The sequence below is a fragment of the Anabrus simplex genome, chromosome 5 (assembly GCF_040414725.1).
Source record: "Anabrus simplex isolate iqAnaSimp1 chromosome 5, ASM4041472v1, whole genome shotgun sequence".
NCBI classification, from domain to species: domain Eukaryota; kingdom Metazoa; phylum Arthropoda; class Insecta; order Orthoptera; family Tettigoniidae; genus Anabrus; species Anabrus simplex.
Window position 1 is genome coordinate 2110792 of NC_090269.1, and position 21316 is coordinate 2132107.

The following is a 21316-nucleotide window of genomic DNA, read 5'->3' on the forward strand; positions in this document are numbered from 1 at the left end:
AGGAGTGGCAGTGACGTACAAGTGAGCGAAGTCCACATCACATCAGGTGCGGGAAGTAGGAATGTGCTGAACAGCAGTGCCAGCAACCAGATGGGTGGAAATGCAGAGTCCTTGAAGAGTCAGCACAACACAGAGATGGAGGAAGCAAGTAATGTGCCACAACTGGTGAGGAGTGCAGTGAAAGTTGTGAATGAAGGTAACAGTAGGCAGGGTAAGGATGCATCCTCTCCGAGTAAAAGGAACATAGAAAATAAAATGGAAAAAAGGCAGGCGCTAAACAAGGAAGTATCATTAAGTTTGAAAGATTTATGGGGAAAGAAAAAAGGCACAGGTATGGAGAAAGGGAAGGAAGACGGGAGAAAAGAGGATGAGGAGAGATCTGCAGAGGACATACAGGGAAGAGTGACAAGAAGTAGAGGTTGAAGTGGAGAAGCACAGATGCAGAGAGAGGGAGGGAATAAATAGCGAGATATGGTGATAGGGGTGTGGAATATTGAGGGGTTGTTGGGGAAGATAGGGAATAAAGAATTTGAGAAAATAGTAAAGGAGTATGAGATCATGGGATGGGTATAGAGCAGTGAACGTGATAAAGAAAAAAATGGGGAAATGGTAAGAAACCCGGGCGGGGTTAACAGTTTTAATAAAAATGAGATAGTAGAGAGAGTAGAGAGAATACAAAATGAGGTAGAAGGCGTGGTGTGGTTGAGAATTAAAATGGGAAGTGACGCGAAGGAGGCAATTTGTCTGGCTCTATTATACAACCATCTTAAAGACTCAACTTACGCGATTAAAACATTTTTTGAAGAACTGATTGAAGAAATAAATAAAATTTAAGGATTATATGAAGAAGATGGAATGATATTGTTAGGGGATTGGAATGCAAGAGTGGGTAATAGGGTACCAGATTATGGGAGAGAGGATAATGAAGTGAGAGAGTACAGAAGAAGCAGTAAAGACAAAGGTATAAATAGCTAGAGTTATAGAAAGATTATATATCTTAAAATGGATGGATGAAGTAAGGGGGAACTGACATTCATCACATCGGAGGGTGGGAGTGTAGTAGATATAGGAGTAAGCACGGAAATAGCTCTAAAGAAAATAATAAGTTTTGAAGTGACAGGATGTGTGATAACAGAACATATGCCCATCAAGATAAAATTAAGAGGGGATAATGATGGAGTGAAGAGAGGGGTGGGAAAAAGAGAGGGATGGAAGTACATTTGGAATGATACTACGATTGAGAAATTGAGAACAGAGTTAAAAGAGAGGGAAGAAAGTATAAGGGTTGAAAGTGAAAGGATGCTGGAAGAAGGGGATGTAGATGAAGTTTTAAAACTAATAGAACGTCCACTAAGGACTGTGGGTAAGAAAGTGAGGAGAAGAGAAGAGAAAGACAGAAACATAGGCACGGGGTGGTTTGATGAAGAGTGTAAGGGGAACCGAAAGATTGTAATGGCAGCTCTAGCGGACTTTAAGAAAGGAGGGGAACAAGGGAAAAGAGAGGAATATTGTAAATTAAGAAAAGATTACAAGAAGTTACTAAATGAGAAAAAGATGCTGGAAAGAGGCGGAAGCTGAAAGAGTGAACAGATATTGTAAAGAGAAAAGATTTGATAGGATTTGGGAAACTATAAGTAAGATAAAGAGAACTAGATCGACAGGGGAAGGAACAATGATAGCAGAAAATGAGCGTATAGGATATTTTGCAGAGCTTTTGGGGAGGGGGGAATTGGAGGGAGGGAAAAGACGTATATTGTAAAAGAAGTACAAATAGGAGTACAGTTACTAGATGAGGAGATAACAAGCCAGGAAATAGGTAGGGTGTTAAGAAAAGCAAAAACTAAAACAGCGGGTGGGGCGAATGGTATTACTAATAGGGTATGGAAGGAAGTAGGAGCAAATGAAGCAATGCTGAAAGTGATGGTGAAATTTTTTAACAAGATATGGGAAACGAATAAATTTCCTAGCGAGTGGAGAAAAGGAGTACTATGTCCTATGTACAAAAATAAAGGAATTAGAAGTGATCCAAACAACTATAGAGGAATAACACTCCTGGATTCGCTGTCGAAGGTTTATACAGGAATTCTAGCTAATAGGATTAAAAATTGGGCAGGGAAGTATGGAAGGATTTCAGAGTATCAAAATGGGTTTAGAAATGAGAAAAATACTGTGGATAATGTATGGATTTTGGATACTTTAATTACGAAGTATGTGAAAATAGCAGTGAAGAGATTATATGTAGCAGTAATAGATTTAGAGAAGGCCTTCGATATAGTGAATAGAGAGGCGTTATTTACCAGATTAAGAGATGTTGGGTTATCGAAGAAAATGAGGTTGGCGATAGAAGGAATATATGAGAAAGTATTGGTGATGATTAAATTACAAGGGGGTGGGTTGAGTAAGTGTATGGAATCGAAGAGGGGTGTGAGACAGGGTTGTAAGCTGTCACCGATATAATTTTTATTATTTATAAATAATATATTAGATGGACATCGAGGTGAAAGATGGCAATGCCCTTGGATTGGGAATCGGGAGATACCGGGACTGCTATTTACAGGATCATGGCATTAACAGCAAATGGATTGCAAGCAGGGCTAAAAGAGGTAGTGGAATATACGAGAAGATGGGCGCTCAAAATACGCAGATGTAGGAAGAGGAAAGCCAAAAAAGAAAAGAAATTCTGGATAGTCGAGCAGCAAGAAATCAGACCAGAAAAAATGGAGTATTTAGGAGTAATAATTAGTAGTAACGGATCGTGGGAAAATCAGAGCAGAAGAGCCAAATATAAAGGGAGGGGAGCAGTTGCAGTAGTGGGGATATTAGAAAATAAATTCCCGGATATAAAGTACAAAATCCAGAGAATGGTGTTCCAATCAATGGTTAAAGGAAAAATGTTATATGGGGCAGAAATATGGGGATTGGAAGAAAGTAGAAAAGGACTAAACCAGGTGGTGGCTAAATTTACTAAGATTATTATGGGGGTCCCAAACTGTACTGCAAATGTGGGAGCTAGAGTAGTATGTAAAGAATCGATAGACATTACTATAGCTAAGAGGGTGATGAAATATTGGATGAGATTGGAAGAAGGGAAGGGAGGGAATTTATTACAAGAGACGTACAGGTTCCAGAAAAATATGGAGAACGAGAAGTATTGGGTGAATAAGTGCAAAAATAAATTATGAAAACTAGGGTTAGGAGATATAGGGTATGAGAGATGGGGAGAGAGGAAAGAATGGGTATGGAGAAGGGTTATAAGGAGAGTGGCTGATACAGAAAGATAGAGTTTAATAATGGAATGTAGAGAAAAAGCCTCACTATCAGTATTAAACAAATTGGTAGAAACTATGAACCCGAAAACCGAAGTCGAGGACAGGAAGGGTAAAATAGGTTTATACTGGTGGGTTTTGGGAATTCCAAGAAACAGAGGGTGGATAGGTAGAGAAAATGCGGGTAGATGTATTCTATGTGGAGAAAGATGATCGGACTTACATATATTTATCGAAAGTAAGGAGTTAGAGGAGTTAAAAAAGAAAGTGTTGAGCAAGAAAGAGAGAGAAAAAGTAGAAAAAAGGGAAAGGATGACGGTATGGCTAGCCAGAGAATGGGGAAGAGGAACAAATATTTCCAAATATTTAAATATGGTTAGAATTAGATTTATAATGAAATTAAGAGAACAAGAGGTAGAAGAGGATTGCAGAGGAAGGGGAGGAAATAGGTAGACGAAGCTGCTAGGTTATATATAATTTTATTACAATAAGAGGAGTTTGGAATATAAACAGATAAGATTGTATGATGAAAAGAAGATTTGGATATATTGGGAGAGGATTGCATTATTTGACAGAACGTAGGTGAATGAGTTGATAACACAATAGAAGAAACTTTAAATATTAGTTTAAGATTCTAATAAGTAATGAGTGGCTGTGAGGAGGAGGAACTGTTGGACTGTTTAGGAACATAAATAAGTGGTAAAAAATGGGAGGAATAAGGAAAAGACAGGTTTGATTTGTTGGAAATTCGGTGTTTTAATATGTAAGTTCAACTATAGAAAAAAATGTAATTAGAGAGTAGTTTCTAGTTTTAGAGAAATATGAAAGAAATGTGAGGAAGACGGAACTAGAGAATTGTCAACAAGTACGTTTGTAAATAGTGTTTAAATTTTAAGATTCTAATAAGTAATGAGTGGCTGTGAGGAAGAGGAACTGTTGGACTGTTTAGAAATGTAAATAAGTGGTAAGAAAGGTGAGGAATAAGGAAAAGGCAGATTTGATGTTGGCAATTCGGTGGTTTAATATGTAAGTTCAACTATAGGAAAAAAAAGTAATTAGGGAGTAGTTTCTAGTTTAGTATAAGAGACGTAAGAAGATGAAAGAAATGTGACGAATAAGGATATGGAGAATTGTCAACAAGTACGTTTGTAAATAGTGTTTAAATATTAACTATAGGGTGTAGTGGATGAACATAACCAAGCAGTGTAAAAGTCAACGTATAAGTATTATAAGAGAGATGAACAGAAGCAAGGAAGAAGTGAGAGGGGAAGATTGGGATGGAAGGGTCGGAGGGGTATAAGATGTAGACGGGTGGGGTGGAAGAGTCCCATTCCATGGTGAAAGATGAAGCATGTCCGCTCACAGAAGATCAAGTGAATGAAGATGGGGGAAGGTATGAAGTAAGACGACTCTGTTATAGGCGGAGCAGTAGATAAAAATGTGACGGATCGTATGATGGACTGGTCAACCGCCTATACGATTCGTCACGCAAAAGAGGAGGGAAGCACGAGCTATAGGTAGGGGTAATATCTGAGCCGGGAGGAGTGACTGATAGCGGTGCTGGGTGGGATGGTTCTCTCCTTACTAGGGAATTCCGCGTGCAGCCAGTTAGCTGTAGATAGTAGAATATGTGTTAGTACATTAGAATTGAATTAGGGGATGCCCTAACATGCGGTAGGAGTTCCTTGCATGCCAGTTTTAGGCAAGGTGGTGCAGTACACGGTACTGTCACCACTAAATGACTAGAGTAGATAGTAAATAGTTTTACAAGATATATAATAGTATGTTAGTTAGCTGCCTCTGTGGATCCGTGGTAGAGTGTCGGCCTCCGGATCCCAAAATAGCGGGTTCAAACCCGGCAGAGGTAGTCGGATTTTTGAAGGGCGGAAAAAAGTCCATTCGGCACTCCATGTCGTACGATGTCGGCATGTAAAAGATCTCTGGTGATACATTTGGTATTTACCCGACAAAATTCATTAAATCTCAGCCATAGTCGCCCAAGAGAGATCCGGTTTACTCCGTCTGCCATCTAGTGGGCCTTGAGTAAAACGGAACGTCGAAATTGACGAGCAGACAGCCAGATGGCGTCAAATCGAAATGTCTGCACACGGTAGCTGACGCCATACGATTATTATTATTTTATTAGTATGTTAGTTTATATTGTTTTGTTTTGTTTTGTTTTTGGGTTTAGGTGTATTTCACGGTCTTTATTGCCTGTAACCGATGGTGTACGCTAGGGTGGGCGATGCTCCTCCGTCTATTGTTTATTATTGTATTATTTTCTTTGTTATTATTATCATCATCATCATCACAATTTTTTCTCTGTTTCTACTCTGGCACAAGCAAACGAACTTTCCGTCCCATTAGTTCTTATCTTGTGTGCATTCTTCTTCTTCTTCTTCTTCTTCTTATTATTATTATTATTTTCATTACTATTCTTCTTATTATTATTTATGTTTTTCGTCCGAAGTGAGGACATATCGTATTATGTGACAGTGTTTCCGTTTCGTTTTTCTGCAGTGCCACAAGGTAATGCGTGTGCTTCTAATTTCTGTTTGTTTTTCTCAGTGCATTTATTCGTGCCGATTGACATTCTATCTGCGGCACGTTCTTTATTTACGTTATGTGGACTTGCTTAAGCTAGCAATTGGTGTTCTTGAACGTTATTCAACCGACTTTTCTTCCATATTCTTTATATTCAGTGTTGTCTTTCCTTTATTTCTGCAAATTCGTCTGTTATTTGTAACAATTGTCAGTGCACGCTATGTTCATTTCCTACTCGGCATGTTGTGACCTTGACTAATGCAGTGCTTATTTTGTCAGTGCATTGGACTATATAAACTCTTGCTCCAATACGATACGATGCAAACATGTTCTCTTCGTTGTATATTCATCATTTTGTTATCCTGTTCTGTACCTATCTGTATAACTGTGTATCCTAATTCGTTATCCTCCTACTTTTCCCTTACGTATGTCTATACATACCACTAAGCATTAGATTATCTTTTACATATATGTATTGTACACGGCCTAAGAGCTACTTTGTATACCCATAGGGTAGGAATGAAATAACCTTCTAATAAATAAATCACAGTCACTGAAGTAAAAAACCTAATAAAAACTACCAAATAACAGGGCACCAGGCCCAGAGGGAATTGGCAACAAAATATTAAAGCTAGAGCACTTAACAAATATCTACATGCCGTCCTTCGCCCGGTCACTTTCCTACTAAATGGAAACTTGCCAAAATTATCACTCTCCACAAACCGGGAAAACCAAGACCAGACCCCAAAATCTACACACCAATCAGCCTATTAGACGGATTTGACAAAGTCATGGAAAGACTAGTCTACCGACGACTTTAAAACAACACTACCCTAAATAACTCTCTTCCCCCATAGCAATTTGGATTTTGGAAAGGACACTCTACGGTCCAACAACTCGTCAGGATGGTAAACAGCATCACCAAGACCCGAAACACCAAAAGAGGTCGTGGCATCGTATATCTTGATGTTGCACAGGCAGTTGACAGAGTATGACACAAAGGCCTACTCTACAAGCTTCACCTAAAAGGGCTACAAAATGTATACTGGAACCTTATTGCCAACTACCTTACGGACCGTCAGTTCTACTTTGAAATATTAGGTGAAAAGTCAGGCCAAAAAACAGTGAGAGCCGGTGTACCCCAAGGATCCATTATCGGGCCATACCTGTACTCGCTCTACTGCTGAGACATACCAACCACCCATAAAACAGAGTTAGCACTATAGGCAGACGACAGTGCATTAATGGCAGAATCTTTTCAACCGCAAATTGTAATAAGAGACTTGCAGGACCCCATAACACACCTAGAAATTTGGTGCAGCATGTGGATGATTAACCCAACTAAATCTATCGCAGTATATTATACTGTCAGGTACGAAAGAAAACCTCAAACCTTCTTCGATTCAACAGCGAAGAAATTCAGCGGTCAACCGAGGCCAAATACCTAGGACTAATATTATACCGCACATTCCAATACAAGTCGCACATCAATTACATCCTTGATAAGTCCCAGAAGGCATTCAGATCTAACAAACGATCAATGCTCGAGGTAAAGAACAGAATCCTCATATATAAAACACTCCTTCGGACCGCGACACTGTACGCATCCACAGTATGGGTGTTATATCAAGAAATTCCAAATACTCCGAAACAAAATCCTGTGACTGATTGTCAATGCACCCTGCCATCTAGGGAATACAAAAATTCATCGACAACATAAGATTACCTCCATCAAGGAAGAAATCAAAAATGCTTCAAAACATTTCTACCGACCGGATCAAGAACACACTAATCCACTAACACAGCAACTTCATGAAATGGACGCAGACGTGTACTACCGCTATAAACACCCTAAAACCTGAATAATTAACGACTAAAACCCCTCTAAAATACTCCACCCAAGTATTGCTAATAAATATTGCACAGCAAAAAACTCAAACACCAAACCATATCCTATGTAAATACTGTATATATTGTAAATACCATAGACTAAGAAATCCAGTTCCATTTAAACACCGCCACAATACGGCAACATTGCACATACTTGTAAACAGCTTTACAGTAACATCATCCTCCAATTCATTTCAAAATTCCTCTAAATACTGCGCGTCCTTTCGAGACCCTCAAACAAATTTCCAACTACAAACTGCTAACATTTTACCTGTAAATAAACGCGCCACACTTCTCACCTGCAAATAAACACAAACTGTACCAAATTATACCAAACGTCCACGCTCTAAGAGCCCCATGTCAAGCTGAGATAACAGACACAATGAGGTCAGGGATCCCAATCAAATCCGCGAGGCTCAGGCTCAGGCCTTACTGTCTTTTGATCGCTCCAGTCAAGGGATTCAGAGTGTGTTTATAGAGGAGACGGGGACTGCCTAATCCCAGCAGCTCAAGGTAATGGCAACCTTTACTTAACCATGTAAGAGCCTCGAGGCGAAGGTATCAAAATTCTTTACTAATGTAAATTTCAAACTTGAAATGTAAATTCCAAATAAGTGTAAGAACTTAAGCTTAAAGAGTGTAAACCCTCTTGTATTGCCCTTCTACTTGGTGTTGAGGTCACTGTGTTTCGTAACATTCCAAATAAGTGTAAGGACTTTAGCTTAAAGAGTGTAAACCCTCTTGCATTGCCCTTCTACTTGGTGTTGAGGTCACTGTGTTTTCGTAACATTCCAAATAAGTGTAAGGACTTTAGCTTAAAGAGTGTAAACCCTCTTGTATTGCCCTTCTACTTGGTACTGAGGTCACTGTGTTTTCGTAAAATTTGAATCGATCACTTTCCTTGTAAATTAAAACTTTTCTCTCCATCTAGTCACCTGCTAATCCTCTGTAGCTTCGGGCTAGAAGCCCGCATAGGTTTTTAAATAATTTAATGTGAATTTCAAACGAGTGCAATATTTCGACTCGTAACTGTTTGATTTTGGCCTATAAACTTAACATTTCCTTTTTTTCTCTAAAGCCACGTAGAATGGGTACTTGTTACTCCTGTTAATGTTAACTGCTATTTCCTATGTAAATTCGATTATTGAGTGAATACTGTTCGTTGTGCGTAAAATGCATATTATGCCTTGAAGAGGCATCGATCTTGTAAAAATCTGAAAACATTTTCCTAGGTAGCAATTCTGTAGAGCAAGGATGCTCTTTCTGCTCAGTGGTGCTCCGGTTAAAATTGTGAGTTGGGAACTTCGAGCTCAGCCGGTAAAACTGTTGTCTCATAGTTCTAGATTCTTCTCATTTTGTTGAGTTCACGAGCCAAACTTGCACCTGAGCAATGTTTAAAACTTGAAAGGAAACAAAACTTTTTGAAGAAATATAAATACGGATTTTAGAGTTATAAATTAAATTTGGACCTTTCCTTCATCCACCCATTCATGTCCGCACCTTTTTCACCTCTGTCCACCACTATATTGCCGTAATAATAATAATAATAATAATAATAATAATAATAATAATAAATGTAGTGACCAGTCACCGTGAGTCGGGTTGGTTTCCCTTGAAGGCCTAGGTTCATAACTGTGCGAATAAGACCACGGACCTTCCGAGACCTTTATTGTCGCATTCACAACGGTCAATAATAAGTTGAGTTTTAATTTGACGAGCTATTACTGGCATGCTCGTGACTCTGGATATTTAGGCTAGAGTCCGTCCGTCTACTTTGTCCCATTTTTGTTAGGATAACATTTCTAGGATAGGAATCCGGACGATCTGATATGTATGTGACTCATAAAATGGAAATTTGAGGCGACCACAATTGGCCGCGTCTCCTCAGAATTACGTGTGTAAGCACACGGATTATTGTTTCGATCAGTTGCTCGGCAACTTCAAGTATACTTGTACGAGCGTACGGGTCGCTGTTCGACCCCACCATCAATGTGATAAGATGGTACAAAACAAACTGCATTTCTTTTTCAGGTTTCTTCGTGTCACATTTGAAAATATTGTCAGTATGTAAAACTTGCCAAATTACATGAATGAGTTGCTCCTTGTTGCAATTTCAAAAGGAAAGAGTTACATTATCTTTTTATTGTAGATAGTTAGTCATCCCCATGGAAATCAATTCCGTCACCACCTAGTCCTATTGTAGAGGCTCTTACTTGAATGTCCACGGACGAGCGTTCCCCCTACTTAACTTCGCAAGCCCCGTTCTTCCCTGTGTTTACTTGAGCGTTCGACAGTTTACGAACGAACCGATCACCCCTAAGATAAATGCTAGTCTCAGACTCAGAGGGTGAGCACTCCTCTTCTAATTATTTTTCTCTTGTAGAACTCCCGTGGTTTGAGCTTTATATAGATTCAGATTCTTCCCAGTCAAGTTCCATATTCCTCAATGTTATCAAAGGCTTTTTCCAAGCCACATTAGGTTTCCTGTAAACTTCTCTCCTTCTTAATGATGATAGAGCGTCGCTAGTTCCTTTCTGGGTTCTAAAGTCATATTGATCGTTATCCAATTGTTGTTCCATGTTCCTTCTAATAGCGTCGTTAATGATGATAAGTGAAATCTTAGAAACGTGAGAAAGGATCGCTAACAATCGCATGCATTTGGGAAGTGTAAATGTTCTACTTTTAACTGGCAAGGCTCCTTGTTCAATAATAACTTCAAACAGACCATTTTTCAAGGTATCTGTACCGAGGGTTCATCTTCTCCGGCCATTTAAATTGCGCACCATGTATGTAGTCTAACTTGAATTGATGTACTGCAAGATGCTTTGGTTTTCAACTGTTAGATGGCTCTATAATCGGTTTAATCGCCCGCTTTGGCGGGATCAACGATAATTAATTCTTAAAGGAAACTTAATTTTTACAGTTGGTAAACCTTAAGTTTTTAGAACTGTTTTGTTTATGTATCAAAGTTGTCAACACTTCTGCTGGTTCCTTCTCCAATAGCAATCAACGTATCAGAATTTTGTAAATATTTTCTCTAGCGAATTAAAATTGGGGGTGTGTGCAGGAAGCCAGCCTATCAGGAAAGAGTTCTGGAGGCTTCTTCTCAAAAATACTATAAAAGCTGGGCGCTCCAGGGCCGTATTATCTTCATTGCTCCAGTTAATTGAGTGCGGCGTGTCCTAAGGAAGGCAGAGGACGCGGGCCCAGCAACTCAAGATAATGTGATACATACTGCAGATAACTTGAGGGGAAGGTTCCATGTGAATTTCTAAAATTGCTGTTTAAATCTTGGGCAAGTTAAAATCCCTACTGGAAAATAGAGTGACCATCCTCTGTTGAGTGACTAAAGTTTCATTCTTAACACTTATTTGGTATTCAATGTTTCTCATTGAGTCATCCCGGTGGACAATAGGCTAACCGTCCACTGCAGGTGTTTCACCTCCTTGATCGCTTACAACCAACCTTTAGGCCATTTAGTATGAGCAAGAATGTCCCTGTAACTGTAGAATTGGTTACTTGGAGGAACAGAAAGTTGTAAACTGTTGAGCAATAGATAAGCCCACCTCGGGGCTACTTCGTGTAGGACAACCGATAGGTTGTAAGTGCGCAATTAGAAACAGACGCCTCTGGACTATGATATAGTTAACTATTGTACATTTTATACCTGATTTTAGGACTTGTGTTTTCTAGAGCCGACGAGCTCATTAACATTGTTATTTATTCAAATTTTATATGTATCAATTTTAAAGTAGAGAAAAAAGGAAAGAATAACATTTCAATATGTGTTGTGTTATGTTTGTCAGCCTGTTACCTCGATATTACATCACAAAAGTTCTGCTGGAATGGCATTATTCTCTTTTAGTTTACGGAGTGCTGCTGTAGTGATGGGCGGTCCTACATGTTAAATACCATAGGATTTCAATCATTTCACTTCTATGAGGTTCAAATGAGTGTTAGATCCAAAAATAAAAATTCATTCCTCCAAAACCTTTTGACCTGAGAACTGAGTGTGTATGTTACAGTCTCAGCTGAAGCTAGATTCTTCAAAATTTAAAACTTTGAAAGATTCCTTTCACTTTGGACTTGGCGAAGGGCGGGTATGTTGGCAGTACATTGACTTACCTTCGACAGTAGCCCAAGGATCATCAGTAGTATTGCGATGAATACCAACCCACAAACCGTCTCCAGTCCAATTGTAGACTTCTTTAAGCTCCTCCATGCTTTTCGGCACCCAAAGAGTTGCGCCGAGCTGCTGGCAAGCCTCAGCTCCTTTTTTCCAAGGCATTTGTTCAGGAAACAGATAGTACCTTCCGTGACCGTTAATATGATAGAAATCGTCTGTTGTACCTGGAGATGTAAAGAGAAAATGACAAGTAGTGGACACAGTCGGTTCCGTGGAAGAAGTCCATTAAGAGAGTGTGGTTAGGGGCCGATGACCTAGATGTTAGGCCCCTTTAAACAACAAGCATCATCATTATTATATTGTGGTTCAACATTTTAACGACAAGAAACATCAGCATGATTCTTTATTTTGATTATACTAAACAATGTTTGCCCGGGAGATATTACAAATGATGTTACAGCCTTTACATTGATGACAGCTTCGGGAAGTAATGATTCAGCTGGGTGTACAAACTGAGCACATTTTTCGTAACTGCGATATTCTCGAAAAGACAACAACGGCCCAGTGTGACAGACACATTCTTTATTCAATTAACCTTGACTTTCAGGTGTTTGCGATTTCTCTTGCTTTTTCTTGTAACGCTGGCCCACTCAGTTTCTTTGCTCGAACACATTCCAATCAAGGAAGTTTCACATGTATACGCCAATTTATCGAACTACGAAAAAAATCTAACCAAACACATTTCTTCAAAATTCCATTTATTATCCTCATTCCATAACTGTAACACTAGATCTTGCACTTCCTATCAGCCACTCTTCAATATATAATAGATCCTTCGTTCTGGCTCGGTCACGACTTCCAGCTGCTCTTAATCGACAACGAAATTTAAAATGGCATGCAGAGATTACCTGTTGAATACCGCTGATTGGCTCGTGTGATTGTTGTACGTAGGCCATTTTACTGTACAGCTGAAGAACACTGTAGTTCTTATTATTATATTTTGTTTGTTATACATAGATCACTGTTTATTGCCAGTGTTTTATGTTTTTCAGTTTGTACGTAACTTTTTCATTATGACTTTCGGTAGCAAAAGAAACCTTGACTTGTTAAAAAGTAGACATGAACCCCCAATTATTTTAAATAATACTGTCGTGCTCTATTGAAACTTATGACTGAGACACTAAACTGGACTGAACAAGTGACAAATACATGCCCTTAAGTGCTGCCTCTGTGGATCAGTTGGTAGAGTGTCGGCCTCCGGATCCCAAGATATCTGGTTCAAACCCGGCAGAGGTAGTCGGATTTTTGAAGGGCGGAAAAAAGTCCATTAGACACTCCACTACGATGTCGGCATGAAAAGATCTCTGGTGACACATTTGGTGTTTACCCGACAAAATTCATTAAATCTCAGCCATACACGCCCAAGAGAGTTTCGGTTTACTCGGTCTGCCATCTAGTGGGCCTGGAGTAGAACGGAACGTCGAAATTGACGAGCAGACAGCCAGATGGCGGCACACGGTAGCTGAGGCCATACGATTATTATTAGTGCAGAAATCTCTTTTTCCTCTCAAACGCTACTCTACTATATTTCCAAAACATCTTAAAATACAACTGGTAAAATCCCTAATCTTACCTTTTTTTTTTTTTTTTTTGCTATTGGCTTTACGTCGCACCGACACAGATATGTCTTATGGCGACGATGGGACAGGAACGGGCTAGGACTGGGAAGGGAGCGGACGTGACCTTAATTAAGGTACAGCCCCAGCATTTGCCGGGTGTGAAAATGGGAAACCACGGAAAACCATCTTCAGGGCTGCCGACAGTGGGGCTCGAACCTACTATAATCTTACCAATTCTAGACTACTGCGACACTCTACTTACAGACATAACTCAAGACAGTAACAACATGCTCGAACGGAGTTTAAACACCTGTATTGGATTTATACTTAAGATGCGCTGTGGTTCTCACATTTCACCTTATTATAGGGAGTTGTCATGGCTTCGTGTTCATGAGCGTCGCAGTCTCCACATGTTGTCCCTTCTGCATGGAGTTCTAAATACAGGTGTACCGAATTATCTCTCATCAAACTTTATTTACCTCTCCTCCTATCACAACCACAATTCACGATCTGGCTCCTCGCAGTCACTCCAGGACCTACAACCGCTCCTTTGTAGTCACTGTGGAATACCCTCCCTGCTACCATTAGGGATTTACCTTCTTCTAGGAGATTTATGATCGATTGCCGATATCACTTGCTGACTTGTTCGATGTGCGTAGTGTGAATGAGCTTATTTTCATAAAAATTAGAAATGTATTTGCTAGTTATAGGTATTTTCCTTTTTTTATTATTACTAGTGTTAGTTTTAAAATTATTATCATATTCATTTATATTGTCGTGTTGTATAGTTATTTCTTCTATTACTCTCTAATTTTTAAAATGATTTGTTTTATTTAAAACTATATGTATGTTCATTATTTTAAATGTTGTGGTTATGTACATCTGTTTTATTATTGTTCTGTTCGTTACGACCCCTGAGGATCACGACACGTCTTCTTCACTCTCTCACTCCTCCTCTTTCTCTCTGCTTCCTGGTGTCTGTCCATCTGTGAACTTCCACGAGCTATCCTGTACTGTCATCAGTGGATATTTTTCCTATCTTCTCTGACTTCCTTCATCCACTTATTTCCAGTTAAGCTGGTTAAATTCCACATCTTCGTCAGCCTACTGTCGTCCATCCTCACGAGATGTCCAACAAATCCTAACCTTCTCTTTCCTATCACACTCGAGATTGGGTCTATACTCGCATATAGTTCCTGCCTTGATCTGTGCACCCAGATTTCATCTTGTTTTTTGGTGCCCCATATATGTCTCAAGATTCTTATTTCCTCCTTCTCCAATTGTATGCAAGATCTCCTGCCCAATGTCAGCGTTTCAGTTGCAGATAATGCAGCATTCCTGATGGTTATCATGTAGTTCCTCAAGAGGTTCTTCTTTCCATATGTATTCAAGGCTGCATATCGTAGTTTCAGCAGCAGTTGAGCTCTGTCTGTTTTACTTTTGTTGCTTTGTACTTTACCCGTGATGTTCTCACCTAGGTACCGGAAGCTGTCCACTCTCTCTATCACTTGGCCTTTTACATTCCAATCGGTCTTCGTATTCAGTACCTTCGTCTTGTTGTAGGCTATTTTTAGACAACCCTTTGCTGCAGTCTCAGCTAGATTTGCTAGTGCCAACTTTGCGTCTTCTTCCTCCTCATGTAACAACACCATATCATCTGCGAAGGCAAGGTAATCCACTATGACATTGTTTTTGATCTTATATCCAGTCTGTACACTTTCAATTCCCATGGTTATATTCAACTGTCTCCACTGCTTCATCACTTCATCCAAAACTAGGTTAAATAATATTGGCGACAGACCATCCCCTTGTCGGACTCCTGTCTTAATTTCAGAGCTGTCTGACAACATACTCCGGTATTTTACACTAGCGGTTGTAGCCTTGAATGTTTCCCCCACAAATGCATGTGTCGTAGAATCCAATCCTCTGTCGCGTAGGATGTTCAGTAGTGTGTTCCTGTCCCATTGGCTTTATAGTGTGTGGTTATGATTCTCATCTTGTGTCTTTTGCACAAGTTCACAAGCCTTTCTCCATTCTTATTTGTTCTCTTGTGTGCAGGGTAATCCCCTACATGGCTTTTGGTCTCCTTTCAGTGCCTATCTGTGCATTGAAATCCCCCGGCAAGATAGTGACACCTCTCACGTTTGCTTCCGTTACTACCTTATCCAGTGTGTTCCAGAAGTTCTCGGTCCCTGCCTTGTCTGTTTTGTTCTTATCATTTGTGGGGGTTTGTGCATTAACAAGTGTATAAGTTGTATTGCCAATTTTCATCATCAAGTATGACAGTCTCTTATGCATACCCCTCCAGTCAATGATACTACTCAAGGAGCTTCGGTCTACTATAAACGCCGTACCAAACATAAACGGCTGTTGCTTCATCTTGATAGCCGGTTTTCCCTTCAATATTACATATCCTTCTGATTCCACCGTATCTTCATCTCTGAATCTTGTTTCCTGTAGAGCCACTATGCCGACTCCATGTTCTCTCACGGCATCTAGGACTTGTTTCAGTTTCCCCACTCTTTTCATGGTCTGTATGTTAATGGTTCCTAATCTAAAGGTGCTCTTGGGTCTGATCTTTTGTGTTTGGTGTATTGAGGACGTTGAGGTATTGGGGAGCTCCGACTCTCCTTCCGCACACGATGCAGGTTCCTCAGAATCCGACAACCTGCTTGCGTCGACCGAGGTCGACGGGGGATTAAGTCTCTGGGGTAAAGTAGTGATTATCAGGTGCTCCATGGTTAATTCACAAGCCGAAGTATTAAGCATTGTTACAACTGAGGTACTGAGCCCCAGAGGGCATTTTATACCTTCTGCCAGGATAATGTTCACCCTAGTTTGTGAGGGCTGGGAGTAGGCATTTCCTCCATACCCCCCAATAGCTATGGTTTTCCCGCCAATACTCGGGTGGCTGACTGCAGTGGTTTACCACTGGGCGATGGGGTCGCCACATCCCTACGCCTTCAGTACATCTGTTATTAAACAGTAATTTACGTGGTTAAGTGTAGGACAGGGCCACCAGCCCTAACTTCGCCACTGCTAAAGCTAAAGCTAAATAAATAAATAAATAAATAAATAAATAAATAAATAAATAAATAAATAAATAAATAAATAAATAAATAAATAAATAAATAAATAAATAAATAAATAAATAAATAAATAAGTAAATAAATAAATAAATAAATAAACAATGCTCAGTGGGTGTTTAGCTAGACATCTTTAAAGTTTCAATATTGGTTCGAAAATGAAATCTTGCATGCAACTCTTTGCTTGCCGTAACCAATGGAATTCGTCGGTGCAAGAGCCAAACGTTAGTAATATGGCTAAGCATGAGCACGACTTGATCACATATAAGAGTGTCGCTTTCGGTGGAAATGAAATCTCATAATATTATCAACACAAAAGCTACACGCCACCGTACGAGGAAGTGTAGTGTTGTTACTGTGAGTGTGAGCTTCTGTGAAACTGTAGTACTAGGCCATATAGAGGTAGCTCGCATTCTAGAGATCATACGTTCGAAACGCACCATCGTCCGCCCTGAAGATTTTTGCATCAGGCAAATACTGTAGCTGTTGTGGACACAGCTGTTCCTTCCACACTCTTGTCTTTTCCCATCTCACAGTTGCCGAAAACGTACGTGAATTAGCGAGAACATTATCCGCAAAAGACCACAACACACAGAAACTACTTTTTGAGTGCTTACTTGGCAGTAAATGTAATAAATGAATCCCTCCCAGTAGAAGTATGTCACAGCTCTCTGACTATAGGGACAAGTTATTCTGATATGGATGTAGTCGAAGAGAATTCCGGGGAAATTGTCCCAAATAAAACAAAATATATCAGTGGCCAAGAATTGCGACAGTTACCGTACTGTTTCATGGTACATAACCTTCACTTCTAAACGTTGTTCCCGGCAGTGTTTAAACATGGCCAATAGACAGTGTGTAATTGCAGCTATACTTACACAATGTAGAGATCGGCCCACTCCTGCTCCCTCAGCCACACTTCTGTGCTCTGCTTTGCTTGCCTCCATTTCTACAGCTGGGAGTTGTCACTATGCGTAACAACAGTGTTACCAAGTTTTGCGCGAAATGCTTGTTATTGCGCGTGTTCGGTTTTAATTTGACACAGTAAATAGCAGTTTTATTTGTACGTTGCTCAGAATTTGATAAAGAATGGTATTTACGTATTATGATCTGTAGTGAACTAAGTATCTCTAGGCCCAGGATAGAGAAAGTGAAATCTCTCTGCAAGCGAATAAGGGTAGAAAATCTCCAGGACGAGGAAATTAGACAGAAGTACATGGATATGATTAGTGAGAGGTTTCGAATAGTAGACAGTAAGGAGGTTGAGGATATAGAAAGTGAGTGGGTGGCATACAGGGATGCTGTAGTAGAAACAGCAAGGGAATGCCTAGGAACAACTGTGTGTAAAGATGGGAAAAGGCGAACATCTTGGTGGAATGATGAAGTGAGAGCAGCTTTGTAAACGTAAAAAGAAGGCTTATCAGAAATGGCTAAAAAACAAGGGCCGAGGCAGACAGGGATTTGAACGTAGACGAAAGAAACAGAGCGAAACAAATAGTTGTTGAATCCAAAAAGAAGTCATGGGAAGATTTTGGTAATAACCTGGAAAGGCTAGGTCAAGCAGCAGGGAAACCTTTCTGGACAGTAATAAAGATTCTTAGAAAGGGAGGGAAAAAGGAAATGAACAGTATTTTGAGTAATTCAGGTGAACTCATAATAGATCCCAGGGAATCACTGGAGGGGTGGAGGGAATATTTTGAACATCTTATCAATGTAAAAGGAAATCACCCTGGTGGTGTTGTGAACAGCCGAGCTCATGGGGAGGAGGAAAATGATGTTGGTGAAATTACGCTTGAGGAAGTGGAAAGGATGGTAAATAAACACCATTGTCATAAAGCAGCAGGAATAGATGAAATTAGACCTGAAATAGTGAAGTATATTGGGAAGGCAGGGATGAAATGGCTTCATAGAGTAGTAAAATTAGCATGGAGTGTTGGTAAGGTACATTCGGATTGGACAAAAGCAGTAATTGCAACCATCTATAAGCAAGGGAACAGGAAGGATTGCAACAACTATCGAGGTATCTCATTGATTAGTATACCAGGCAAAGTATTCACTGGCATCTTGGAAGGGAGGGTGCGATCAGTCGTTGAGAGGAAATTGGATGAAACCCAGTGTGGTTTCAGACCACAGAGAGGCTGTCAGGATCAGATTTTCAGTATGCGCCACGTAATTCAAAAATACTACGAGAGGAATAGGCAGTTGTGTTTATGTTTCGTAGATCTAGAGAAAGCATATGACAGTGTACCGAGGGAAAGGATGTTCGCCATACTGGGGGACTATGGAATTAAAGGTAGATTATTAAAATCAATTAAAGGTATTTATGTTGACAATTGGGCTTCAGTGAGAATTGATGGTAGAATGAGTTCTTGGTTCAGGGTACTTACAGGGGTTAGACAAGGCTGTAATATTTCATCTTTGCTGTTCGTAGTTTACCTGGATCATCTGCTGAAAGGTATAGAATGGCAGGCAGGGATTCAGTTAGGTGGAAATGTAATAAGCAGTCTGTCCTATGCTGACGACTTAGTCTTAATGGCAGATTGTGCCGAAAGCCTACAGTCTAATATCTACTTCTACTTCTCTTACCATCCATAGCAGAGTCCATTATTCTCCTAGGTAACCTATCCTCCTCCATTCGCTGGTTTATGCGTACAGCTTCATCCACCGAGTTCATTTCTAAATTAGCCTTTATCTCCTCATTCCGAGTACCATCCTGCCATTGTTCCCATTTGTTTGTACCAGCAATCATTCTTGCTACTTTCATGTCTATTACTTCTAATTTATGAATAAGATATCCTGAGTCCACCCAGCTTTCGCTCCCGTAAAGCAAAGTTGGTCTGAAAACAGACCGATGTAAAGATAGTTTCGTCTGGGAGCTGACTTCTTTCTTACAGAATACTGTTCATCGCAACTGCGAGCTCACTGCATTAGCTTTACTACACCTTGATTCAACCTCTCTTACTATATTACCATCCTGGGAGAACACACAACCTAAATACTTGAAATTATCGACCTGTTCTAGCTTTGTATCACCAATCTGACATTCAATTCTGTTGAATTTCTTACCTATTGTCATCAATTTAGTCTTCGAAAGGCTAATTTTCTTACCATACTCATTGCGCCTATTTTCAAGTTCCAAGATATTAGACTGCAGGCTTTCGGCACAATCTGCCATTAAGACCAAGTCGTCAGCATAGGACAGACTGCTTATTACATTTCCACCTAACTGAATCCTTCCCTGCCATTTTATACCTTTCAGCAGATAATCCAGGTAAACTACGAACAGCAAAGGTGAAAGATTACAGCCTTGTCTAACCCCTGTAAGTACCCTGAACCAAGAACTCATTCTACCATCAATTCTCACTGAAGCCCAATTGTCAACATAAATACCTTTAATTGATTTTAATAATCTCCCTTTAATTCCATAGTCCCCCAGTATGGCGAACATCCTTTCCCTCGGTACACTGTCATATGCTTTCTCTAGATCTACGAAACATAAACACAACTGCCTATTCCTCTCGTAGTATTTTTGAATTACGTGGCGCATACTGAAAATCTGATCCTGACAGCCTCTCTGTGGTCTGAAACCACACTGGGTTTCATCCAATTTCCTCTCAACAACTGATCGCACCCTCCCTTCCAAGATGCCAGTGAATACTTTGCCTGGTATACTAATCAATGTGATACCTCAATAATTGTTGCAATCCTTCCTGTTCCCTTGCTTATAGATAGGTGCAATTACTGCTTTTGTCCAATCTGAATGTACCTTACCAACACTCCATGCTAATTTTACTACTCTATGAAGCCATTTCATCCCTGCCTTCCCAATATACTTCACTATTTCAGGTCTAATTTCATCTATTCCTGCTGCTTTATGACAATGGTGTTTATTTACCATCCTTTCCACTTCCTCAAGCGTAATTTCACCAACATCATTTTCCTCCTCCCCATGAGCTCGGCTGTTCACAACACCACCAGGGTGATTTCCTTTTACATTGATAAGATGTTCAAAATATTCCCTCCACCCCTCCAGTGATTCCCTGGGATCTATTATGAGTTCACCTGAATTACTCAAAATACTGTTCATTTCCTTTTTCCCTCCCTTTCTAAGAATCTTTATTACTGTCCAGAAAGGTTTCCCTGCTGCTTGACCTAGCCTTTCCAGGTTATTACCAAAATCTTCCCATGACTTCTTTTTGGATTCAACAACTATTTGTTTCGCTCTGTTTCTTTCGTCTACGTTCAAATCCCTGTCTGCCTCGGCCCTTGTTTTTTAGCCATTTCTGATAAGCCTTCTTTTTACGTTTACAAAGCTGCTCTCACTTCATCATTCCACCAAGATGTTCGCCTTTTCCCATCTTCACACACAGTTGTTCCTAGGCATTCCTTTGCTGTTTCTACTACAACATCCTTATACGCCACCCACTCACTTTCTATATCCTGAACCTGCTTACTGTCTACTCTTGGAAACTTCTCACTAATCATATCCATGTACTTCTGTCTAATTTCCTCGTCCTGGAGGTTTTCTACCCTTATTCGTTTGCAGACAGATTTCACTTTCTCTACCCTAGGCCTAGGGATACTTAGTTCACTACAGATCAGATAGTGGTCTGTATCATAGAAAAATCCCCGAAAAACTCGTACATTCCTAACAGATTCCCTGAATTCGAAGTCTGTTGAGATATAGTCTATTATGGATCTGGTACCCCTAGCCTCCCATGTGTAGCGGTGAATAGCCTTATGCTTGAAGAATGTATTCGTAACAGCTAAACCCATACTAGCACA

General features: G+C 39.9%; 1 protein-coding gene across 1 annotated transcript in view; it reads right to left on the minus strand.

Moving 5' to 3' along the window:
- Positions 1-7967: 7967 nt before the first annotated feature.
- The window catches only part of LOC136874255 (uncharacterized), a 150600-nt gene continuing 137251 nt past the window's right edge, over positions 7968-21316 (minus strand). Inside the window, exons 4-5 of the mRNA XM_068227709.1 lie at positions 11826-12050; positions 7968-7999 (exon numbers count right to left, since the gene is read on the minus strand). Of these exons, the coding sequence (XP_068083810.1) occupies positions 7968-7999; positions 11826-12050 (257 nt within the window). The remainder of the gene's footprint in view (positions 8000-11825; positions 12051-21316) is intronic.